Source organism: Bos indicus x Bos taurus, chromosome 19, assembly GCF_003369695.1.
Source record: "Bos indicus x Bos taurus breed Angus x Brahman F1 hybrid chromosome 19, Bos_hybrid_MaternalHap_v2.0, whole genome shotgun sequence".
In the NCBI taxonomy this organism is placed as follows: Eukaryota; Metazoa; Chordata; class Mammalia; order Artiodactyla; family Bovidae; genus Bos; species Bos indicus x Bos taurus.
This window is the reverse complement of record NC_040094.1, coordinates 22,042,139-22,069,330: the sequence shown is the minus strand read 5'-3', so window position 1 is coordinate 22,069,330 and position 27,192 is coordinate 22,042,139. Positions and strand designations below refer to the sequence as shown.

Here is a 27,192-nt window from a genome sequence, read left to right as displayed (position 1 = left end):
GTCGCTCAGTCACGTCCGACTCTGTGACCCCATGCGCTGCAGCACACCAGGCATCCCTGTGCTTTACCATCTCCTGGAGGTTGCTCAAATACGTGTCCATTGAGTCGGTGATGCCATCCAACCATCTCATCCTGTGTTGTCCCCTTCGCCTCCTGCCTTCTATCTTTCACAGCATCAGGGTCTTTTCCAGTGAGTTTGCTCTTCACATCAGGTGGCCAAGTATTGGAGCTTCAGCATCAGCCCTTCCAATGAATATTCAGGACTGATTTCCTTTAGGACTAACTGGTTTGATCTCCTTGCTGTCCAGGGGACTCTCAAGAGTCTTCTCCAACACCACAGTTCAAAAGCATCAGTTCTTCAGCATCAGCATTCAGCTTTCTTTGTGGTCCAAATCTCACATCTGTACATGACTACTGGAAAAACCACAGCTTTGTCTATATGAACTGTTGTTGGCAAAGTAATGTCTCTGCTTTTTAATATGCTATCTAGGTTTGTCATAGCTTTTCTTCCAAGGAGCAAGCATCTTTTAATTTCATGACTGCAGTCATCTTCCACAGTGATTTTGGAGCCCAAGGAAATAAAGTCTGTCACTGTTTCCACTGTTTCCCCATCTATTTGCCATGAAGTGACGGGACCAGATGTCATGATCTTAGTTTTTTGAATGTTGAGTTTTAAATCAGCTTTTTCACTTTGCTCTTTCACCTTCATCAAGAGGCTCTTTAGTTCCTCTTCGCTTTCTGCCGTAAGGGTGGTGTCATCTGCCTATCTGATGTTAGTGATATGTCTCCCAGTAATCTTGATTCCAGCTTGTGCTTCATCCAGCCAGGCATTTCACATGATGTACTCTACATATAAGTTAAATAAGCAGAGTGACAATATACAGCCTTGACATACTCCTTTCCCAAGTTTGAACCAGTCTGTTGTTCCATGTCGAGTTCTTCATGTTGCTTCTTGACCTGTATACAGGGGATATAAGTCCTTAGGACCAGGCACCTCCCCAGTTGACCAAAATGAGTACCTAGATTGAAATCATGGTCCAGATAGTATACACATTATCATGCTATGTCATGAGTAGTGTTTACAGTGTTCCTGAGATGGGTGGGGAGGATTGAGGTAAATTAGCCAGTGATGAGCGCTACTCTTGGCATTCCAGGTATGCTTGTCACGTATAAGCACATGTGCCTGTCAGCCAAGCCAGATTCCCAAAGTATAACTTTTCCACCTGTCCACTTTGCAATTAAGACACATTTTATACCACTTAAGCTATTCTGTGAAAGATTTATCTGCTGACTAAAGGCTTTTTCCAAGGTTGAAGGCACTGGAAGTGGTCTTTAAGCAGCAATGGTGTTCACTCTTAATGTTTTCTGTGGATGCCAGTTCTCCAGTTCAACCACAGTATAGGGTTTGACTTGTCTGCCCTCTAGTGGAGATATGGTTAAATTAACCAGTGTATCCTGGCTTTAGGAAAAATACCTAATTTTTCTCAATTGGCTTTCCAAATTTTAGTCTCTTTTTTCTTTTTCTTTTTTTAGCCTCTGTTCCCTTAAAGAATTTTTAATTACCACCAAAGCAGAATATTTATAATTTTTTCCACTTTCTAAGATTCTGATAAATCCCCTCCCTGGCTTCCTCCTAGATCAGGTCTAGACTGCTGCTCTCTGCTCTTTGCAGCTTACCTCAAGGCAAGCCCTGGGTTTCAACTCAGCTGGTCAGCTGACCAGCGGCCCAGTGTGTCAAACATACTCCCCCTGTTCGTTCCTCTTGTCCCTGTCTCAAATGCTCTGTCAGCCTCTGTGCCTCTTCAGACATTGCTCTTCCCTCAAGATTGGACTCAGAGCTCACTTGTTCCTGTGAACCCTGGACCCTGGTGATACACACTTTCTAAACTCCAGTGATATGTATTTCCTGTGCCATACATTTACACTGTACCTGTTGTAGCATTGTTTCCAGTATAACAGCCTTATTGCTTCAGGCAGATCAACTCCAGCATAGTGTTATCTCATATTTCTTTGTATCTCTGATGGACTCTAGCAGCTCTGAATGAATTAGTTTATTATTTATTGTTATGCAGGAGACCCCGGTTCTATTCCTGAGTCGGGAAGATCCGCTGGAGAAGGGATAGGCTACCCACTCCAGTATTCTTGGGCTTCCATTGTGGCTCAGCTGGTAGAGAATCTGCCTGCAATGCAGGAGACCTGGGTTTGATCCCTGGGTTGGGAAGATCCCCTGGAGAAGGGAAAGGCTACCCACTCTAGTATTCTGGCCTGGAGAATTCCAGGGACTGAATTCCATAGTCCATGGGGTTGCAAAGAGTCAGACACGACTGACCAACTTTCATTACTACTACATTCAAAGATACTGAGTAACGTGACTCTATCTTTTCCCCTGTTGATGGCTTAGAATGATGTCTAGATTTAAATATAAATATTAACAAAATAGCAATGTATTTCCCCCTAATCAAAACTGACAGCAGTACATCAGTTTTAAATATTCTATTTTCTTTTTGGTCAGAACCATTAACAGTATTTATCAACTCCTTATTTTGGAAATGATTAAAAATTTGAAAACAATCATGCTTGCTTAGTTTAGTAATGTTTGATAAGTGATTGGTGTTGTTTCATTACTCTTCTGCTTTTGTTCTTTGACCTTATTTCTGAATAATGTTTCAACTGAATAACTTTGCTTGATCATAGTTTAATTCTTTATGTCCATAAATAATTTAAAGGTTTAACATAAAAAGACTCTTCATAAGTGGATTTTATTTCACTTCCCTGGGTGTTATCAATGCCTTTTATTGTTTAAATTCCTTGTGGAGGAATGGTAACAGATGACTAGTAATAAGAGCAGAAGGCAAGCCAGCAATTGGGGTATAGCTAGCAGCACACACAAACAATAGAACAATAGAGGCACTGCCTCCAAGGTGAAGCCAAGATCAGAGTCAAGAATTTTAAACCAAAGTTTAGACGCAGAGGAGATGTTGAAGTGGTATTCAGAATATTTAACAACTAGTATGGCATAGCTATCAACCAATCAGAATAGGCAGGAGTCAGACCCGGAGGTCCTCCACATTGCCTGGCACTAATCTGATTGGTTGAAAAGCTATGACAAACCTAAACAGCAAATTAAAAAGCAAAGACATTGCTTTGCCAACAAAGGTCTGTATAGTCAAAGCTGTGGTTTTTCCAGTAGTCATGTATGGATGTGAGAGTTGGACCATGAGAATTGGACCATAAAGAAAGCTGAGCACTGAAGAATTGATGCTTTTGAACTGTGGTGTTGGAGAAGACTCTTGAGAGGCCCTTGGACCGCAAGGAAATCAAACCAGTCAATCCTAAAGGAAATCAGTTCTGAATATTCACTGGAAGGGCTGATGCTGAAGCTGAAGCTCCAATACTTTGGCCACCTGATGCAAAGAACTGACTCATTAGAAAAGACCCTGATGCTGGAAAAGATAGAAGGCAGGAGGAGAAGGGAATGACAGAGGATGAGATAGTTCAATGGCATCCCTGTCTCAATGGACGAGTTTGAGCAAGCTCCGGGAGTTGGTGATGGACAGGGAAGCCTGGCGTGCTGCAGTGCATGGGGTTGCAAAGAGTCAGACACGACTGAGCGACTGAACTGAACTGAATCTGATTGTTGCTGGATCATGAAACAATCCGAGGGGCTCTAGGCAGCCACTGTTTACCATTCAGTATTTCAGTGTGAGCAATTAGTACAGTTGTACCACTATGTCCTGGCTGAACATAAGAGCATATGTCCATCTTGAGACCTCATGCTACAGTGAAGGAAATGGACCAAATATGAGGTCTTCAAAGAGTAGGAAGTGAAATTTCACTTTAATAGTAGGAAGCAGAATCTGGACAGGGAGATAAAGACAAGGTGTAAGACCCCCTATTGGTGTACGTGGCATATTCCTGTCATGCAAGAGGAGCAGTTTGTTCTGATAGAAGGTTTATTTGTCCTTCCCAGACAGAATCGTGACTCTGCTGCTTACTCTTAGGTTACTTTGAGCAAATTATCTCACTTGCATGAGGCAGTTTCTTCAGCTGAAAAGTAAGTGTTAATCATGCCTGTGCTGCATTTATCCTAGGTTGCTTCAAATGAGATAATAGTCATGAAAAGACTTTAAATTATGGAGCAGCACAGAGGCAGAGTCTTATCTTATGATGGATGCTGCTTGCTCTCTACCCCATGTTTAAGCACTCTTCTTGGATTGACAAACCAAGGATATGACCAGTAATTTAATGGCGATGAGGCACATGATACACTGAGTTAACCGAAGGTGGAGGCCTAATTTTGCCACTTACAGGTTACCATACCTTGAGCAATAGTTATTATTTCATCTAGTATTCTCTGAGCATCTTCTGTGTGACTGCCACTCTGCAAACATAGTTCTGCCCTTACAGAGCTTACAGTCTAGGACAGATCTATGGCTTAGATCTTTCGGGAGAGGTGAGTTCCCGTCATTGCTGGTCTCCCTGGCACCTGGCATGGCACAGTTAACCTGAAGAGAGTAGAAGCTTTGTTTACCCTGAACTTTTGATATTTTTCCAAACCTTTAAGACAAATGTTTTTAATCTAAACTGCTTGTCAGTTATCAAGAGCTTTGAAAATGTGCAGATCCTAGGGCCCCACACCTCATGGTGGGCTGGTACATGTTCAAAAACATGTTTTCTGGGTACGGGCTGCTTTGTAGCATTTGCTGATATTCCTAGTAAAAGTCCCACCATAGCCAATTTCAGGCTACCAGTGTGAGTCTCATAAGATCCCTAAAAATCTTAACAATTGGCTCCAGCACACCACTGGCTTCACCTCAGGGCTAAAGAATAAAAGTCTATAGGCGTGAGGCCTGGAGATTTGTGTTGTTGAAAAAGTTCTGAATGGAGCCAGAGTTAAGGACCAGTGACCTGTGAAGTTTCCATATTGCATGCTTGTCAAATGTGACAGGTTCAGAACATGATAAGACTTGTTGCTTTTTCAAACCAAGTAGCCTCAAGGAGTCGGATCTCTGTGATAGAAAAAACAGTCTAGCTACTCTGAAATTATGGCAAGTGTGGGGTGCAGGTGGGGTTAAGTTGCCTGTATTAAATAAAAAATTTAAGTAGAATAAGGATTATAAACAAAAGGCATCCAGTAACAGCTCCACACCCAGAGCTCGGGTTTTCTAGTGGGCAGTGAGTGACTGTACTGTGATACCTCTTCAACTAGCTGTTGACCAAAGACTTGGTGTTCTTCAGAAGCAAAGTTATATCAGCCAAATTCTAATCAGCTGGCTTTCTGATCACTGAGGAAGTACCTCATTAACCATTCCAACTGTGATTCATATGTATTTGTATTTGAAAGGAATTCAAAGGAAATACTTGAGAAATAGTAGGTGTCTCACAGAGGTTTTCTATTGCTTGAAATCATGTGCAGTAAGGTCATTTACAGCTTCTTAAAACCTGTCATAATGACAGCATAGTGTGGTTTTGATTTCAGAAGTAAGGATTGCACTGTATTCTGGCTTCCTTATTTTTACTTTGATGTGTCTTACATCTTCCTGAAATATGACTAATTTGAATCTCTGTTTTGGATCTTAATCCCAGCAAGTATCACGCATCTCAATTTAAACAACTTTAAAACAAAGTCATATTATATTGGGACTGCTGATTTGATGAGGTTTGAGCTTCTTACGATGGCACCCCACTCCAGTACTCTTGCCTGGAAAATCCCATGGATGGAGGAGCCTGGTAGGCTGCGGTCCATGGGGTTGCGAAGGGTCGAACACGACTGAGCTACTTCACTTTCACTTTTCACTTTCATGCATTGGAGAAGGAAATGGCAACCCACTCCAGTGTTCTTGCCTGGAGAATCCCAGGGACAGGGAGCCTGGTGGGCTGCCATCTATGGGGTCGCACAGAGTCGGAAACAACTGAAGCGACTTAGCAGCAGCAGCAGCAGCAGAGCTTCTTACAAACCAGCTTCTCAGATGTAAGTGCCCAGGTTATTCATTCTGGTCCTGGACAGTAATGTGTGTGTGTGTGTGTGTGTGTGTGTGAATGGCCACACTTTCAGGTCCTTTCTTATCTTCAGAGAGGACACTTCGTTATAGACACCAGACTATAAAATTGTCCATTTGGCCTTCCATGCATCTTGTACTGAATAAGAATCATCTTCTGTATTCTCTTTTCTCCTGGATATTTCTGTGGCCTTAGTCTATAGAAGTTCTACTTCATTAACTCTTTAACTGCCTTTTTCCTGTTCTGTTCATTTTGCCTACATACTTACTCGCTAGTCATCGGTATTGAGAGGGTGGATTAAAGATGACTATGAAGTCTTTGCTCTTTCCCCCACTGAAAGATAGTCTAATTCCCCTCCCCTTGAATCTGGGCTAGACCTCTTTAATACACCAGCAGAGTATGGCAGAAGTGACACTGTGCCAATTCTGTGCCTAGCCTCTTGGAGTTCTAAGCCCCCATGCGAATAGACCAACCCTGAGGCCACCGGTCCATTCTGAAGGAGATCGGCCCTGGGATTTCTTTGGAAGGAATGATGCTAAAGCTGAAACTCCAGTACTTTGGCCATCTCATGCGAAGAGTTGACTCATTGGAAAAGACTCTGATGCTGGGAGGGATTGGGGGCAGGAGGAGAAGGGGACGACAGAGGATGAGATGGCTGGATGGCATCACTGACTCGATGGACGTGAGTCTGAGTGAACTCTGGGAGTTGGTGATGGACAGGGAGGCCTGGCGAGCTGTGATTCATGGGGTCACAAAGAGTCGGACACGACTGAGCGACTAAACTGAACTGAACTGAGGCCCTAGTGGACTTTGAGAAGACCCAATCCATAGGCGTCCTAGTTGACTGTCCAGTTGAGCCCAGCTTAAGTCCTCCAGGCTAAGATGTCAGGCATATGCATGAAACTGCTTGGACTCTTACTTGGCCCATCTTCCAGTTAAATACCACCAGAGTAGCACTGAGTGACCTTTAGCAGTACTATGTGGAACAGAAGAATCACCTAGCTAAATACTGCTTGAAGTTCTGACCCATGAAATATAATAAATTAGTGGTTTGTTAGAAAGCATTAGATAACCCAAACATGATTGCATCCCCATCTTCTTTCTCTCTTGTTTCTTAGAGAGAATCTAAGCCTTCTCTTACCAGTAGCCAAGTGGCAATATGGTGCCCTTTTTTCTCCTCAAGCCTGTATCCTTCACATTGGCTTCTTTCAAAAGCCAGAAGCAGGATTTTCCTGATTTAAAAGCTCACGTCTACTCTTAGAAAGACTACTAGATTATTTTTTCCTGTCTGACAGATACCCTCTGTTTTTTCCCAGGGACAGAAGTGACTGATGGTTAATCTGAAGTCCAGTTAATGAATAATCCACAACCACTTTTTGTGACCCTAGGACTGTTATCTTAATATTCTACCCTTACGGACTCATAACATAAGTATTACCTGATAGCCTTGACCTCCAGTACCCATCCTTTTGTTCCTGGAATTCACAGCTGCTCACCATTCCCTACACGTCCAGACTCTTACTCCTCTTTCTGTTCCTTTTGCCAGCTCTTCTGCCTGAAATACTCTTCCTCCTATTTTCCATCTAACACAAACCCACTAATTCAAGCCTAGCCTGAAAATTAACTTCTGTGAAGCATATCCAAGCCCCACAGTTAGTCATTTCCTCCTCTGTTGTTTCTAGAGCACTTTGTATATCCTCTGCTGTAAGCCAAATGACATATAATTTTTGGCTTATGGAACTGTCTCCCCTACTATAATATGAACTATCCAAGGATAAGGGCGATTCTGCTTACTTTTAATTCCTGGTGCCTAGTACCTAACACATCATAGGTGGTCAATTAATGTGGAATGAGTGAATGAATACATAAATGAGAGCAAGTGAATGATTCTCTCTGCTTAACCAAAGGAAAAGCCTAAGGTATTACTTCCAGATCTTCATCACAGACTAACTCCTGAGCAACAAAAACTGTTCTGTTAACTGGCTAAGGGTAAAACATAGCTGGCATAGTCCTTACTAGCTAAGAATGCACAGCCAATTAGCTCCGCGTTTGCATGGTTTTAGTTCACAGCTCCAATCATGCATTCATTCACCTCTTTATCGAGTTCCATGTGCACATAGGGCATTGTGCTAAACACAAGGTGAGATACGAAGGGAAAATAAGGCACATTACAGTTTGATAATGGAGTAAAACAAGAGCCCAGCGGTAACCCACAGACAGATCTCAGTAGTGCCATAGAACTCAGGCACAGCAACTGTCAGGTTTGGAGGGAGGCAGACAGCCTCTCAGTAGGATGATAACAGAAGCATCATGAACTACTGACTTTTAAAGCCAGCTTATAAGGTTGCAGAAAGATCTAGGAGGGTGGGGAAGGGCCTTCCACGATGATGAAACAACATGGACCTTTGAAAAATGATGAATGAATCCACTTGGATTGGAGTGTAAAGAATTTTGGTAGGAAAGTGTGAAGAACTTTGGACCATAAGATTGGGAAATTATTGCTAAACACCTACCTAGCCTGGTGTTTTTCAAGGCTAGCAGCACTTCCAGCCTATCTCTCAACAAATATGACTTAGATGCTTATGTTCTTTTTCAAACATCTTTTACTTAAGTGACCTACTTTTGTGTTCAGGTATTAAGAAGATTAATAAGAATGTATTAACTTATCAATTCATACTTAATGGTTCCTGAATACCCTAAAATTATGTATTATATTTTAATTGAAATATAGTTTATATACAGCATTATATTAAAGTGTACCACATAGTGATTCAATATTTTTATAGATTATACTTAATTTACAGTTAATACAAGGCTATATTTCCCAGTGCTGTCCAATATATCCTTTTTATTCATTATGCTCAGTGCTTTGTATCTCTTAATCCCGTGCATCTACCTTGCCCACTCTGTTCCCTCTCTCCACTGGTAACCACCAGTTTGTTTTCTATATCTATGAGTCTGTTTCTGTTCTGTTCTAAGAGTTCATTTATTTTATTTTTTTAGGTTCCACATGTAGATGATAACATGGAGTATTTGGCTTTCTCTAACTTATTTCACTGAGCATAATACCCTCCAGGTCCATCCATGCTGTTGCAAATGGCAGAATTTCATTCTTTTTTATGGCTGAGCATGGACAGAGGAGCCTGGCGGGTTACAGTCCATGGGGTCACAAAGAGTCAGACACAATTTAGCAAGTAAACAACAGGAACAGTATTCCATTTATTCCATTATATATATGTATGTATACACACACACACACACACACACGGCACATCTTTATCCATTCATCTGTTGATGGAAACTTAGGTTGAGTCCATATCTTGGCTATTATAAATAATGCTGCTGTGGACTTTGGGGTGCATGTATCTTTTTGAATTAATGTTTTATGAATATCCTAAAATTAAATGCATATTAAGAATCTCACACCGTATTGTTTATAGGTCAATTTTTTCTTTAGAACATCAGGAAGAAATTGTACTCTTTAAATAAAAACTACTTAACAATAGTACTCTGGAATATTTTTTAAAAAGTCAACAAACTTGTGTTTAATCATTTTAATTATTTCGTTCTCCTTACCCATCAAAAATGATTCTATCTACTTAGAAGAACTGATAGTTATATCTACACTTTTATCCTGGTGTTTTCTAATGTTCTGAGCACACTATTTGCATTTTTTTCTTTTCTTTTTTTTTTACCAACAATATGTCAAGCTATTTGACAAGATAGTTGGTTTTATATGGTCTAGTGTACACACTTGTTACAACAGAATGGTAAGCATTCTCCCTTTAGCTACCATTTAACTGCCACCATTCAAGGTAACTGTGTTACCTGATCATTAATCTTGCTGAATAAGTAGTGTTGAATCTTTGTATTTTTAGCAGTGAATTCCATTGAAATAAGCATAATTGAACACTTTCTTCATTTTTTAAAAAAAATTCCATTTTACCTTGCCTTGACATACTGAGTTTTTTTTTTTTTTCCCTAAGCCTCTTTTTCCAAGTAAGATGAAAGGGAAGCAAATAATTCATTGGCCTGACTATTGTAAAATTATCTAAAAAAGAAAAAAAAAGTCATTTGGGGATCTTGTGTTAGAAACACTGTTCTGGCTTACTTTTTTTCTGTGAAAAAGGAATTTTCCATGCCTTTGACACTATTTTAAAGTGTAGACGTCATAGAAGAAAGATGACAAAAGGATATTGTTTTATTATAATCCTTGAGAAAAGTTAGACTTTCTTCTGCAGTTCCCTTCCCACCCCCTGTCCTGGGGTTGAGGTACCAAAGGCAGATTTTTAGTTTAGAGGCAGCTATTTATAGCAGAAATATAGGCCTGAGTTCAAATTGTGACTCCCATCATTTATTGGCTTTGTGACATTTAGCAAGCCCCATGGCATTGTGGTGCACATTAAATAAAATAATATATAAATTATCTGGCCTGTAGTGGTATTAAATAAATGTTAGTTCACCTCTGTAGATGTAACTGGTTTTGGCTCTTTGCACCCTCCAAGGAAGCATAGTTCCCTTAGGCTCCAAAATCTAACATTTGTATTTTCTTATGAGTCTTTTCATTTTCATTCACGCAGACTTTCCAGGTTCTGACTATTGACTCTAGAGACGATTGGTTCTTTTAAACACTGTTCTTCACTTCCCGAAAGGCATCCTTCTAAACCTAAAACTTCCCCTGGAGGCAGAGTGTAATATACCATGACCCTCTTCCTGTCCTCCCTCTGAGGGTACCATCTTTGCTGTCTCCTGCTGTTTGTGCAAGATAAGGGCATACCTGAAATCAATCATGAAAATAAAAGGAGAATAAAAGCTACAGAGCTGGCCATTTCTGCCCAGGAATGGAGGCAGTATGATGTAGAGGTAATGGGGTTGTTCCATAAACTGAAAATGTGGGTGACTTACCAGAAGACAATACTCATATTGTTTGAGTTATTTTTCTCCTATTTTTATGTTTGCCAAATAGGGCAAAAGTGACCAGAGTGCAAATATAAAATGTCAGAGAGGAAATTTAAAGACAAAGTCAATATCATTCTCTCATCTTTTCTCACGCTTTTCCTTCATGTTGCTATTCTTGTCTCCATGAAGATCTATATAATATCTTAACATACAATAATTCCTAACTTAGGTCAGGGTGAATGATATCCTTTTTCAGTTGTTGGGAGGCAGTATTTTATCAGTTTTAATTTTAGCTTAGTACATGAGTTTCCTTGAGCAACTTCTTTCCTTTTTGTGAATTTCAGTTTCTATAAGATATTCATATTTCATTGAGCCTAAATTGCTGTAAGTATGATACCTCAATTATTTGATGTGCCACTATAAAAAATAAATATTGCAATTAAACAATGATTCAATGCTTTTTAGTTGCATTGATTGTAGATTTATGTGTATGTGTCAGACTTGGTGAAAACTAGGGTACGATCAACCTTCTCAGTTTATAAGGAATAAGTTGGACAATGTACTTAAAAGTATTGAGCAAGGCACCTAGAATGTTATAAATATTCAGTAAGTAATAGTTCATTAAGGTAATGGTCATGTGATCAAGAGAACTTTTCAAAATGGTGTTCATTATTTAGGTGGTTCTTTGGGGATCAGAATCGTTAATAGGTCACCTTGATGGTATTTGTTGGTGAAAGAATGCCCACTCATTTTAATTGAAAGTAACCGTAACACAACATCTCAATTTATTTTTAAGAGGTATTCTTTTCATTATGAATACTTTGTTATTAAAAAATTCGTAGGCTATTGTTAAAGTTTCCTCTAGGAATACATTCTGTTGATATATATTATATCAACCCAGTGGGTTGGTTGAAGTCACTTTTTATGGAGAGAAATTAGTTTAAGTACACACCATCAATGAGATACTCCCTACATGTAAAGCTTAATAAAATTGCATTCATTGTTGGTATTATGATATGAGACCTCAGATTTTAAGTAATTTTTTTCTCATTTTCCTCTCTCTACAGGAGGCAGACAGTGGGGAGGAGGAATGCCGATCACAGCCCAGGAGGTATGTTTGTTCATTACATCCTATAGCATTTCTATAGTGTTTTTTCTCTAATTCTTTCTCAGTCTTGTCAGATGAGTTTGTCCTGGTTTTCCAAGGTGCTTAGTTGATGTCTCAAAATGGAATTGCTTTAATAATCCCGTTACTGACTCAGATTTTAATTAGTGGACTGCATTATGTTGTACACGTGAAACTAATATAATTATTGTGTGGCAAGTATACCTCAATATATAAATTAACTAGTTAACTTAATTAAATAGTAGATTTCTCTTTTTTATTTTTTTAACCAGAAAGACCAATATTGGCCTAGCTTTGACCCAATTACCTATCTTAGGTAATAAAAAAGGAAATTTTCCTTACCTAACTAAAGAACATTTCAGCCTTCAGTTTTTTCCTTATGTTTATCATTCATTTTGAAGGTTTTGGTGTTTTTTTACAGATTGGTTAATACAAAGGATATACTAATTAGCTAGTGTGTGTGCTCAATTGGTTCAGTCGTGTCTGACTCTTTGCAACCCTGTGGACTATAGCCCGCCAGGTTCCTCTGTCCAGGGAATTCTCTAGGCAGGTAGAGTGGGTTGCCATGCCCTCTTCAGCTAAGTAACTTACCCTGTCTTTTAAAATACAGTGAAACTTTTTTCCTTCCTCTCATGGAATAGTGGGCATCTTATAAGGATACCAGTACTTGCTGTCATTAAAAGAAAAGAATTATGAGAGATATCTAGGATGTATATAATAACATTTCTCTTATCTTCTTTAAAATGCTTTTTATGGTTATATTAAAGATTTAATAATAATTCACCGAAATCCTTAAATATTTGAAAGTGTAGCACTGTCAATGTTGTAATGCAACAAACTATATTTTATATGATATTTTAGTTTCTCAAGATTGCATAGAATTCTACTTTCTTTCTTGTTATAAGTACATTATTATACTGTGACCCAATAGAGTATATCTTTTATATGAAATAAGTGCCTTTTAAAAATATTTGTTTAAATGTCTGTGAAATAAAAAAAATTTTTTTTTAATCAACTCACTTGAGGACATTATGCTAAGTGAAAAAACCCATTCCCCAAAAGACACATACTGTGTGATTCTACCTATACGAGATACCTAAGGTAGTCAAATTTTCAGATATGAAAAGTAGAATGTTGGTTGCCAGGGTCTGGTGGAGGATGGATGAGGAATTATTGCTTAATGGGTACAAAGTTTCATTTTTGGAAGAGAAAAAGTTCTTGAGATGGATGGTAGTATCAGTTGCACAACAGTGTGAATTACTTAATCCCCTGTACATTTAAAAATAGTTAAGAAGGCAAATTCTATGTTATATGTAGTTTACTATATTTAAAAAACAAATGATCTGTTCATGCCCACTAGGTCCTTTTTTATGATAGCTAATTCTGGTGATATGTTGTCTTTTGCAGAAGATAGGCATAAAAATATCATAACACAGTTGTAGAACTGAAAATCAGGTTATGTATTCTTACCTTTTTGGTAAAAATATAAATGGATGAAATTCAGTTCCAGTCTTTCCTTTTGTATATTTATGAACTCATTGCTTTTCATCTTCTTATGTTCTGACCCACTTTGCTGACTGGAGAATAAACAAAGCCATGTAACATGCCAATATTCAGCCATTTTGACTTACAAATGGCTGTCTCATGAGTCAGCCTAATAAAATTTCAGGGTAATAAATGTTCTCAGTTGTGTCTGACTCTTTGTGACCCTGTGGACTGTAGCCCGCCAGGTTCCCCTGTCCATAGGATTTTCCAGGCAAGAATACCAGAGTGGGGTGCCATGCCCTCCTCCAGGGGATCTTCCCGATGCAGAGATCAAACCTGTGTCTCCTGCATTGCAGGCAGATTCTTTTCCACTGGGGCTTCCCTGGTGGCTCAGAAGGTAAAGCATCTGCCTGCAGTGCAGGAGACCCGGGTTTGATCCCTGGGTTGGGAAGATCCCCTGGAGAAGGAAATGGCAACCCGCTCCAGTACTTTTGCCTGGAAAATCCCATGGACAGAGGAGCCTGGTAGGCTACAGTCCATGGGGTCCGCCAAGAGTCGGACATGACTGAGCGAATTCACTTTCTTTCTTTTCCACTAGTGCCACCTGGGAACCCCAGGTAATAAATAAAAGTGAGCAAAAGGAAGATACCCTTGAAATAAATCTTTGAAATCCCAAGATATCTTTTTTTAAGATAACTAGTTATGGAAGGAAATAAAGTACATGTAAATTTAGAAAATATTTTAATTATAGTAGAATTCTCCCATTTCTGTATGTATCAACTGTAAGTAAGTAGGTTTGCTACTTCAAACCTAGCAATGAAAGTTTTGTAGCAGGTGGGGAAGAGAAAGAGAGAGGAAGCAGTGTGGGCCAGAGGAATATCAGAAAATATCCTGGTAAATTCTGGGTCTTGGATAAATGGGATGTAGGTAGGAGAACAGAAGAGCATTCCATACACAGGAGGATGGGGAGGTAGGAGGATATGCCCAGAAGGATGGAAGTAGGTACTAATGTGTTCCAAGGGCAATAAGAAGATCATCATTCATATCTTAAGAGTAGAACAACTTTGATTTGGTAGATCTTTGTCTAAAAGAATGCATGACTGCTGGATAAGAGTCTGGCAGTGTTATGCAGTATGAGAGGAGGCAGGAGAATGAGCTAGAAAGCCATTGCAAGCAGATGGCTAGAGGTGGGCAGTCACCTCCCTAACTGATAGCAGCATGAAGACAGAAACTGTGTCTTTTATTTCAGCATCCACAGCAATTAGTCTGTAGTTGGCACTCAATAAATGCTCATGAAATGAATGAACAGGAATAGAAGATTGGTTGATATCTTTACTAGAAACGGTGTAGTTGAAAAAGAGAACTTGTAAGACGACATATGAAGAGTTCACCTCTGCACATGTGAAACAGCAGAGCAATAGTCAAGTGGAAATAGCTTAAAGAGGGCTGAAAGAAAACATAGAGTCAGGGCATGTCTTTGTGTAAGATGTAATTTCAAATGGTGGTGGTTTAGTCACTAAATCGTGTCCGACTCTTGTGACTGCCCACCAGGCTTCTCTGTCCATGGCATTTTTCAGGCAAGAATACTGGAGTGGCTGCCATTTCTTTCTCCAGGGGATCTTCCCGACCCAGGAATCAAGCCCAGGTCTCCTACATTGCAGGCACATTTTTGCATTGCAGGTGGATTCTTTACCAACTAAACTATGAGGGAAGTCCTAATTTCCCATGGTACCGTGTTACTAACGCATTCGTTTTGTAGACACATCTTTCTTCAGATCTCTGTCTCTGGTACCTCATCAGGTTTTCCTTCTCTTGCCTTTGGTCTGTTTCTTTTTTACTTTCGAGCTACGACTTCATTTCAGCCTGTTCAGTGAAATAATGTTTGTATGGATTTAAATATCATAATGACAATAAATACTACATTGCCCATCTTTTGCTGTGGAAAGGAAACAGATGTACTTCTACCTGAGTGTGTGTTCTAGTTAAAGAATTTGTTAACTTAGAGAATAAGAGCGTTATACCTAAATTTTTTTTAAAAGGTGGTAAAGAGGAAAAGTCTACTGTAAATATGAACTGTTAATTTATCCTCATATATGTATTTCGGGAGGGGGGCTTCCCAGGTGACGCTATTGGTAAAGAAGTGAAAGTGATAGTCACTCAGTCATGTCTGACTCTTTGCGACCCCATGGACTATACAGTTCATGGAATTCTCCAGGCCAGAATACTGGATTGCATATCCTTTCGCTTCTCCAGGAGATCTTCCCAACCCAGGGATCGAACCCAGGTCTCCCACATTGCAGGCGGCTTCTTTACCAGCTGAGCCAAGGGAAGTCCAAAGCTGCTCAGTCATGTCTGACTCTTTGCAACTCCATGGATTATACAGTCCATGGAATTCTCCAGGCCAGAATACTGGAGTGGGTACCCTTTCCCTTCTCCAGGGGATCTTCCCAACCCAGGATCGAACCCAGGTCTCCTGCGTTGCAAGTGGCTTCTTTACCAGCTGAGCCACAAGGAAAACCCTTGGTAAAGAACCTACCTGCCAATGGAGGAGATGTAACAGATTTAAGTTCAGTCCCTGGGTCAGGAAGATCCCCTGGAGGAAGGCATGGCAACCCTCTCTGGTGTTCTTGCTTGGAGAATTGCATGGACAGAGGAGCCTGGTGGGCTACAGTCCATAGGGTTGCAAAGAGTCGAACACAACTGGAGCAACTTAGCACACAGCACATATATATTTAAAAATTTTAAAACAATCTCATACTTACAGAAAAATTGTTGATACAATGCAAAGAACTTTTTATTTTCTGAGCCATTTGATAGTAAGATGCCCCCATCACATCACTTTTCTGTTTTAAGAAATAAAATGATATTATTTCAGAGAGAAACCTTATATTGAACTTAGAATATGTGCGTGCGTGTGATTGATTGATTTATAAAAGTAAAGCTTTCCCATGTGTTAAAAACCAGCTCTAACTGATGATAGTGAAGCTCTACATCTTCTGCTTTTGGTCTGTCTGAACTCTGAATCTCCACCTCTGTCCATATGGGTTGCTCTTCTGATCCAGAAAACTTTCAGCTGTTTATAAATACTTTGATGTGGCCACCAGGGGGTGTAGCGAGCTATCCTCCCATCCTCGAGTTCTGCCACTTTGTGCTAAGTGCACAGTTTGGAAGGTTCTTTCCTAGCCGCTCAACAAGAATAAGAATTTTCATTTCACTGAAGTACTCTTTGTTTCTGAAGAATGTGTTCACAGACTCTATCTTATATTTATCTGACATGTTCTGCTTCTGAGAACAAGAAGGATTCCTTTTAAATCTGATTTGAAAAATTAATTATTGCAGCCACAGTGAAATTAGGTATATCTGTTAAAGCTAAATATAGTTAATTCTACTTTCTTCCCCCAGATGTTATTCTTCAGGGTATAAACAACAAACAAAAGTCACTTCCCCTTAATTCTTGACTTGGCCAAACTAAATTTTTGAAAAGTTGTTTTCTTATAAGATTCTGGAGACTAATGAAGTGTCAAATACCTATTGCTTCTGGGAGAGGATGCTGGGAAGATATTGAAGAAGGAAGCACCAGGAATCTGCCTGTCCACTTTGACAACAATTGCACTGGAGAATCTGTCTGATGTAACATGAATTTGAGTAGACTCCAGGAGTTGGTGATGGACAGGGAAGCCTGGCGTGCTGCAGTCCATGGGGTTGCAAAGAGTCAAACACGACTGATTGTGGAGCTCTGTGGTCTATTGAAGGCTTGCAACCTCCAAGGAAAGAACTAGAGGGTAAATTGTTATCAATTTTAGCTCTTAACTCTTAGTAACTACCCATCCCTCACTCTCAGCTATATGGTAAATAGCCATGTACGTGTTCCTGGTACAGCTTGCATACAGCTTATATTAATAGCAAATGGGGTGAGCAAAAAGTATCCTATCCTCCAGATATCAAGATATCAAGGATCTGTGATCTGATAGCTGAGTGCCACTTCTGACCATTGAGGTGCAGACAAAGAGGCAGGCAGCCACTGTTGCGGAATAATCCCCCTTTTTGTTGCAAGCCCCTCTTCATGCTGAAGTGTTTCAGGGATTTAAAAAACTAGCACCTTTTTTTCCTCCCCTTTCACTTTTTGCCTTTCCACCTTTTGAGAGTCAGACATTAAGGATGAGGACTTCAGAAACATCTCATATGGGGGAAAATTGAACATGTCTATGTATGCCTAGGGAAAAGCTCAGAAAAGACCTGAAAAGAGCTTAGGTTTACATCTCAGCCTAATCCTCAGTGAGATGGCCTTGTCATCATGCTTAGTTGCTTAGTCATGTCTGACTCTTTATGACCCTTTGGACTATAGCCCACCAGGCTTCTCTGTCCATGGGATTTTTCAGGCAAGAATATTGGAGTGGATTGCCATTTTCCTCCTCCAAGGGATCTTCTTGACCCAGGGATCAAACCTGCGTTTCCTGTGTCTCCTGCATTGCAGGTGGATTCTTTACCTGATGGCCTACAACAATCAAAAAGACAAAAACAATAACAAAAAGTAGTAAACCCTGGGGAAGGTGAAGAATCACATTTCCAAAGTTACTACATTATTAGATTCAAATGTCCTATGTTCAACAAAAAAAAAGCACAAGGCATACAAAGAAACAGTAAAGTATGGTCCATTCAAAAGAAAAAAATAATAGAAACTGTCCCTGAAAAAAGATGTAATGAAGATATACTATACAAAGACTTTAATGCAACTATCTTAAAGACATTCAAAATACTAAAGGAAAATGTGGAGGAATTTACAAAAATGATATGTGAACAAAATGAAAGTATCAATAAGGAGATAGAAAGTCTAAAAAGAAACCAAAACAGAATGTCTGAAGCTGAAAAGTACAGTAACTAAAAAGAATTTCACTAGACAGATTCAAAGGCAGATTTACCAGCAAAGAGAAAGGAAAATCAAACCTGAAGATAGGGCAATGGAAATGATCAAGTCTGAGGAACAGAAAAAAAAAAAAAAGACTGAATAAAAGCAAGCAGGGCCTAAGGGACTTAGGGGAGATCATCAAGAGGACCAACATGTGTCATGAGAGTCCCAGAAGGATGAGAGAGAAGGAGGCAGAGTAAATATTTAAAGAAATAATGGCTTAAAAGTTCACAATTTGGAAGTTTCCTGGTGGCCTAGTGTTTAGGATTCTAGGCTTTCACTGTTGTGGCCCAGGTTCAATCCCTGGTCCAGAAACTGAAATCCTGCAAGCTGCATGGCACAGCCAAAAGGGGGAAAAAAAAAAAAAAACCTTCCCAAATTTGATAAAAGACATAAATATCCAAGAAGCTCAACAAACTCCAGGTAAGATGAACTCAAAGAGACTCACACTAAGACACATTATAATCAAATTTCCAAAAGACAAAGAATCTTGAAAGCATCAAGAAAAAAGTATCATCACATACAAGGGATCCCCAAGGTTAGATCATTAGCAGATTTCTCATCAGAAACTTGGAGGCCCAAAGACCTATGAACCAATACATTCAAAGTTCTAAAAGAAAACAACAGTCAACCAAGAATCCTACATCTGGCAAAACTTCCCTTCAGCAGAGAAAGAGAAATTAAGACTCCAGATTAATAAAAGCTGAGGAAGCCTGTGACCACTAGACCTGCCCTGCAGGAAATGCCCAAGGTTTCTCCTGCCAAGTGAAAATGAAAGGACATCAGACAGTAACTCAAAGCCATATGGAGATATAAAGATCTCAGTAAAGGTAATTACACGGGCAATTATAAAAGCTAGTAGTATTGTAACATTAATTTGGAACTGCACTTTTTGCTTTCTACCTGATTTGAGACTAACACATTTAAATGAAAAAACCTTCAACTATTAGTGTAAAAACTAGTGTTACGATAACTTTGCTTTGTAACTCCATATCTTGTTTTCTGCATAATTTAAGAGACTATGCATTTAAAAGAATTAATAGTTTATGTTTTGGGATCCACAATAAAGGTGTTGTGACATCAGCAACTGAAAAGAGTGGAGACAGAGCTGTAAAGGAGCAGAATTTTTGTATGTTATTGAAGGTAAGCTGGTATAAATTGAATTTAAAGTGTTAAAACTTTAGGTTGTTATATGTAATCCCATTATAACCACACACAAAAAATTAGCTATAGAACATATGCAAAAGGAAATGAGAAAGGAATTTAAACATTTCACTACAAAAATGCAGCTAAACACAAAAGAAGACAGTAATGCAGGAAATAAGGAACAAAATGCTTAAAGGCACATGTAAAATAAATAGCATAATGAGAAGTGAGTCCCTTCCTATCATCAGTTACTTTAAGTAATTTCTCCATTGTGGGGAAGGGATAGTTTGGGAGTTTGAGATGGACATGTACACACTACGATATTTAAAATAGATAATCAGCAAGGACCTACTGTATAGCACAAGGAACTCTGCTCAATATTATGTAACAACTTAAATGGGAAAATAATTTGAAAAAGAATATATATATATATGTATATATAACTGAATCACTTTGCTGTATACCTGAAACTGTCACAACATTGTTAATCAACCATCATATAAAATAAAAAGTTTTTTAAAATACATTAAAAAATAAAATGGAAATTATATTTTTAAAAAATCTCACCTCTTCCAGAAAATTTTCAGGAAACTTTGAAAAATTAATAAAGTTAATATACTTACCTTCTTGTTCACTACAAGTTATTTCTTTTGGATGAAAGAATAAGAGGCTATTAGGAAAGATTTATTCTACACACTTAATTCAAAACTGCTGAGTTCAATATAAGGTCAAGTTTTTATTTTCCTTCTCTCTTTCTGATATTCTTGTGTTTATGGGTTTAAACAGTATAAACTGTAGGAACTCCTAATATACATGATTTTTCTTACCCTAAAACATAGTTACATAAACATATGCATATACACACACAGGGTATACAAATACACATACATATTTAAAATTACATATATGTATCAGCTGTAGGTGTTTGTTTTAAAGATATTTTAAAGAAAGTAAACACTTCAGAAAGATTCCCTATTATAATTCAAATTCTCAAATCACCATCATCATCAAATTCCTAATCACTTCAACACTTATATTTAATTATCTCAGAAGATGAAGAGTAAACCATCTGATGGAGAGTTTTTACAAAGTAAAATTAAAAAGCATTCATTAGAACTAATGTGTTGAATATTAGTATTATTTGTAGACTATTAGTCTTCAGAAAAGATAGTTCAAAATGCTTACCACACTTTCATCAGGTGCTTAGCAAATAAGATTTCTGAAAAACAAACAATTTCCCAGGTAAAAGTGAAACCTTATCCCAGTGCAACATCTGTTTTTCAAATTGTAATTTAATAGGAAATCTATATAAATGTATATAATTTATAACCATGCAAATACTTATACCTGTGTAATGACAGAAAATTGGACTACATTATTGTGTATCTTCACTGTAATGATATTTCTATGATAAAAATCCAGTTCCTTTCTATCTGTTAAATGAAGATTGCATCTTCTCATCTATCTTATAGGACTGTTGAAAATGCAAGCAAAATTATTCATAGGAAAGTTTAAATGAATATTCAGCACCAAATATTAAGGCAAGATATAAAGTGATGGTACTTTCACTAGTATTTTCTAAATTCTTTTCCATTTTAATTTCACAAACTCACAGTCTTATTTCTCTAATTCTGTGCTATGACTGATACCCTGTACATCATCTAGTATTAAGATCATTTACTGAGGAAAAACAAGAAGAGAAATTGTCAGACTTCAAATTACCAATAAACTTCTTATTTAGTACAAACCTAATATTGAATTAGAAACGAGCATTTCCCATCTCTGAGTCAAATCTGATTCAACTTGGATGATTACCAAAAGTCATAGCTATAGCCATTGGATGCTAAATGTAAAACCCTGTTTAAAGGTACTGATCATCTTGCTTCATTCAACAATGAATATTTATTAAGCACAGACTCATCTGCTTGCTTCTCTGACTCACTGCTATTCCACCATCCTGAGGCAAAAAGATTGTATTAATAAACATAACTGGCAGACTGTTCTGGTATTCATTATTCACTGGGAATTTCCTCAAGCCAAGGAATCATTTGGAGGGAGAAGAAAGGACCTGTTATCGATTACCTAAAACAGCTGTTCTACTGATACAACAAACAAAAGATCAGGAAATTTAGAAACTGTGTAAAACACATAATTGGTTATGAGCCACCTTTGCTTATAATAATCTTTACTGTTCAGTGGAAAAATTCTCACCTCATGCTCTTACAGAGCTCTGTGCTTCCCTTTCCCAGCACTTCCAACGCTGTTGTTACACATTATTTGTTGTCTGTTCTTGCCACTTAAACTGAGTGAGAGCAGAGATAATATCCTGTCCACGATTATATCCTTAAATTCTGGCACATAGATGGTACTAAATTTCTGTAGAAGGAATAAATGAAGAACTATACTTTCCACTTCCAATTTGCCTTGATTCATGGACCTGACATTCCAGGTTCCTATGCAATATTGCTCTTTACAGCATCGGACCTTGCTTCTATCACCAGTCACATCCACAGCTGGGTATTGTTTTTGCTTTGGCTCCATCCCTTCATTCTTTCTGGAGTTATTTCTCCACTGATCTCCAGTAGCATATTCGACCCAGATAATCACGATGGTGTGATCACTGACCTAGAGCCAGACATCCTAGAATGTGAAGTCAAGTGGGCCTTAGAAAGCATCACTATGAACAAAGCTAGTGGAGGTGATGGAATTCCAGTTGCGCTATTCCAAATCCTGAAAGATGATGCTGTGAAAGTGCTGCACTCAATATGCCAGCAAATTTGGAAAACTCAGCAGTGGCCACAGGACTGGAAAAGGTCAGTTTTCGTTCCAATCCCAAAGAAAGGCAATGCCAAAGAATGCTCAAACTACTGCACAATTGCACTCGTCTCACACGCTAGTAAAGTAATGCTCAAAATTCTCCAAGCCAGGCTTCAGCAATATGTGAACCGTGAACTTCCTGATGTTCAAGCTGGTTTTAGAAAAGGCAGAGGAACCAGAGATCAAATTGCCAACATCCGCTGGATCATAGGAAAAACAAGAGAGTTCCAGAAAAACATCTGTTTCTGCTTTATTGACTATGCCAAAGCCTTTGACTGTGTGGATCACAATAAACTGTGGGAAATTCTGAAAGAGATGGGCATACCAGACCACCTGATCTGCCTCTTGAGAAATTTGTATGCAGGTCAGGAAGCAACAGTTAGAACTGGACGTGGAACAACAGACTGGTTCCAAATAGGAAAAGGAGTACGTCAAGGCTGTATATTGTCACCCTGCTTATTTAACTTATATGCAGAGTACACCATGAGAAACGCTGGACTGGAAGAAACACAAGCTGGAATCAAGATTGCCGGGAGAAATATCAATAACCTCAGATATGCAGATGACACCACCCTTATGGCAGAAAGTGAAGAGGAACTCAAAAGCCTCTTGATGAAAGTGAAAGTGGAGAGTGAAAAAGTTGGCTTAAAGCTCAACATTCAGAAAACAAAGATCATGGCATCCGGTCCCACCACTTCATGGGAAACAGATGGGGAAACAGTGGAAACAGTGTCAGACTTTATTTTTCTGGGCTCCAAAATCACTGCAGATGGTGACTGCAGCCATGAAATTAAAAGACGCTTACTCCTTGGAAGAAAAGTTATGATCAACCTAGATAGCACATTCAAAAGCAGAGACATTACTTTGCCAACAAAGATCTGTCTAGTCAAGGCTATGGTTTTTCCTGTGGTCATGTATGGATGTGAGAGTTGGACTATGAAGAAGGCTGAGCACCAAAGAATTGATGCTTTTGAACTGTGGTGTTGGAGAAGACTCTTGAGAATCCCTTGGACTGCAAGGAGACCCAACAAGTCCATTCTGAAGGAGATCAGCCCTGGGATTTCTTTGGAAGGACTGATGCTAAAGCTGAAACTCCAGTATTTTGGCCACCTCATGCGAAGAGTTGATTCATTGGAAAAGACCCTGATGCTGGGAGGGATTGGGGGCAGGAGGAGAAGGGGACGACAGAGGATGAGATGGCTGGATGGCATCACTGACTCGATGGATGTGAGTTTGAGTGAATTCCGGGAGTTGGTGATGGACAGGGAGGCCTGGCGTGCTGCGATTCATGGGGTCGCAAAGAGTCAGACACGACTGAGCGACTGATCTGATCTGGTCTGATACTTTCCACCCATTTTTCAGACTTTGGGAAGAGATACTTAGCCTCATTGAGCCCATTTCCTCCACTCTATAATAGAAAAAAGAATATTTTACAGTTTTTTGCAAGGATTTGAGATATAAAGGTTAAATGCCTATCATTATAGGCACTCAGCAAGAGGTAAAGTATTATTATTACTGTTAATCCTTTTTATCATTATAAACTGAGCTCTTCTAAAACTAGGGTCATAATTTTATGTTCATAAAAAACAATTTGTTGTTGTTCAGTCACTAAATCATGTCCGACTCTTTGTAGCCCCACGGACTACACTTGGCTTCCCTGTCTTTCACTCTCTTCCAGATTTTACTCAAACTCATGTCCATTGAGTCAGTGATGCCATCCAACCATCTCATCCTCTGTTGTCCCCTTCTCCTCCTGCCCTCAATCTTTCCCAGCATCAGGGTCTTTTCCAGTGAGTTGGCTCATGGCATTAAGTGGCCAAAGTATTGGAGCTTCATTCAGCTTCAGCATCAGTCCTTCCAATGAGTATTCAGGGTTGAAGTAAACAAATCTTTATAGTATTTCAGAAACCATAAAAATCACTAATAGCCTAGTTATTCATCCCCCCAACTCCAAAAAAGACAGTTGATACATTAAAATTTTCAAATAAATTTAAACATACCTGGCAAGGCCAATGTGGGTTTAGGAGGGGGGTTGTTTGTTCGCCATGCCCTGCCTTGCGGCATGTGGGATCTTAGTTGCCCTACCAGGAATTGAACCCGTGCCCCCTGCAGTGGAAGTACAGAGTCTTAACCACTGGAGTAGTTCCAGGCCAATGTTTTTTTGGTGTTTTGTTTTGCAGAACATCCCTCTAAACAGTTGAAATATGTAATCAATGAAATCACTTTTAATATTCAACTGAATTAAATGGTGATTGTCTTAAATACATTTGCATGTAAATTCCACAGAATACCAAAATAATTTTTAGAAAATCAAACTCCAGGCTTTCTATTAAAAGGATGATCTCTAACATATATACATTACATACACACAATACTGCTGCATCTTTACCCACATAAAATTTTTATCATTGATACTCTCTGGAACGGGAAAATACAGGCCATGTAAAAGATAGGAAAGGCATATATGGCAGGATTACTAATAATTACATATGAAAATATGATGCCAGTAAGAAGTTCGTGTGTTACTGTTTTTAAGGTGGATATTTTAGTTTGATCCATGGGTCGGAAAAATCCCCTGGAGAAGGAAATGGCCACCCACTCATGTTCTTGCCTGGGGACAGAGGAGCCTGACGGGCTACATACAGTCCATGGGGTCACAGAAAGTCAGATACAAACCAAAGCAACTTAGCGTGCAGGTTATCTGTGATTGAAAAGAAGAAATGGTTGTTTTTTTTAGAAGAAATAACCTGTTGGCTAGAAGTTACATATGAAATTCCAAGTCCTAACTGTGTGTGATAAGGTAGCTATGCAGGAGCTTAAGTTTTAGAATACCAAATTCCACCATGGAAAGCTCATTAACTGGATTATTTCCGAGCCTTCCCCAACCCTAGACTTTTGTTTGCTTTTTATATTATTGTAGTTTATTTGGGGGTATATTAAACTTTAAATGCGATATAGCAGAAGACAAGCCTATGCAGATCTCTTCAGATGTCAAAAATATGTCAAGAATGAGAAATTAAATTATCCTTCACAAACACACACAATTACATTTCTAGAAACTTCTGGAAAATAATTTCTGAGCCAAATTTATGTGAATCTTCTAGGTTCAAGTATGTGAACACATCTTTGGAAAGTTTTTAATATGCAGAGGATTCTAATCATCTTATTGGTATCTGTACCTTTCGTAAAAATACTCCTGTTTCTTGAAGTTTAGACTTTAAATATTGTACCCTTTTTCAAGATCAGTTATTTGGACAATGTTTTAATTTGTCATAGGGTTTTATCTCTCTCTATTGGCTTGTTTCGCTCACGTTATAAACATGGTCAGATCTTTATAGGACCAAAAAAACTAAAATATAATTTTACAATACTGTTTCACAACCTTGTTTTCAGCTCACACTACAAGTTTGTTTTGATTTCTGAAAGGACAGTCTATATTAACTGCCTCCTTTGTCAACTCATATTCACTGTTTCACCTGTGAAATCTGACTTTTTGCCCCTTTCATCACTCCAAATGCTGTTCTTGTTAAGATTGCCAGTGAATAATTTTTTATCCCAATTTTAAATGACACTATTGCCCATTCCTCTATGCAGTTCTCACCTCCTTTGGCTTTCTTTTTTAAAAAATATTTATTTGACAACACTGGGTCTTAGTTGCAGCACACAGGATAGTCAATATTCATTGTGGCATGCAGTATCCTTTGTTGTGACATATGGGATCTAGTTCCCTGACCAAGGATCGAACTCAGGGCCCCTGCACTGTGAGCATGGAGTCTTACCCACTGGACCACCAGGGAAGTCTCTCCTTTGGCTTTCTTATCATCATTCTTTGCTGGTTCTCCTTATACCCTCTGCCCAGAGTATCTCAGTTGGTTTCACCAGCAGTTCTTACCTGTTCATCTCTCAGAAGTTAATTTTTCTCCAGAGACTATCCTTGCCTCACTTTTATTTCCTGGAGTAGAAATTTTTAACCTTTCGGAAAACATGGGGTTGTTTGAAACGCTAGGTAAAATGCTAGACTTTTTCGTTAGAAAAATGTGTGCATACTGCTTGCTTAATTGTGCATACTGTTTCAAGGATACTCGTGGCTTCCCATCCTCAAATCTATGTATTATCCCTCAGTGACCCTGTCCACCTCATTATTCATGCCTCTGTGCCCAGAACTTTCAAATCTATTGAGTTGGCCAAAGAGTTTGTTTGGGTGTTTCCATAAGATTTTACCTCAGATCCCATTTTGAGCTCTAAACCCTTATTTCTTACTGCCTACAACCTCTTATGTGTCCTGTGATTGTATTTATTGTATTTATCAGATTTCTCTTCCAAAGTTTCCTCCCCATTTTTAAAAAAGTTTTTGCTGGGTATAGGTGATTTACAATGTTGTGTTAGTTTTAAATGTACAGCAAAGTAAATCAGTTATACAGGTAAATATATTCACTCTTTTTTTAAGATTCTTTTCCCATCTAGGCCCTTACAGAGTATTGAATAGAGTTTCCTGTTCTATACAGTAGGTCCTTATTAGTTATCTATTCTATATATAGTAGTATGTCTGTGTCAATCCCAGTCCTCTAAGTTATTCCCCCTTACCCCCCAGTTTAAATTTTACATCTGTAACTCTATTTCTGTTCTGTAGATAAGTTCATCTGTAGCCTTTTTAAAATTTTTTGTAGCCTTTTTTTTAGATTCCACATGTAAATGCAATATCATGTGAGATTTGTCTTCTGTGTCTGATTTACTTCACTCAGTATGACAATCTCTGGGTCCATCCATGTTGCTACATATGGCATTCTTTTGTTCTTTTCTATGGCTGAGTAATA

At 38.7% G+C, this 27,192-nt stretch overlaps 1 protein-coding gene across 3 annotated transcripts in view; it reads left to right on the top strand.

Annotated features, from left to right (window-relative positions):
- SSH2 (slingshot protein phosphatase 2) overlaps window positions 1-27,192 on the top strand; it is a 246,458-nt gene that overhangs the window by 98,739 nt on the left and 120,527 nt on the right. For all 3 annotated transcript variants that reach the window (XM_027519264.1, XM_027519266.1, XM_027519262.1), the window contains one exon: window positions 11,966-12,009. In XM_027519264.1, coding sequence (XP_027375065.1) covers window positions 11,966-12,009 — 44 coding nt within the window. The remainder of the gene's footprint in view (window positions 1-11,965; window positions 12,010-27,192) is intronic.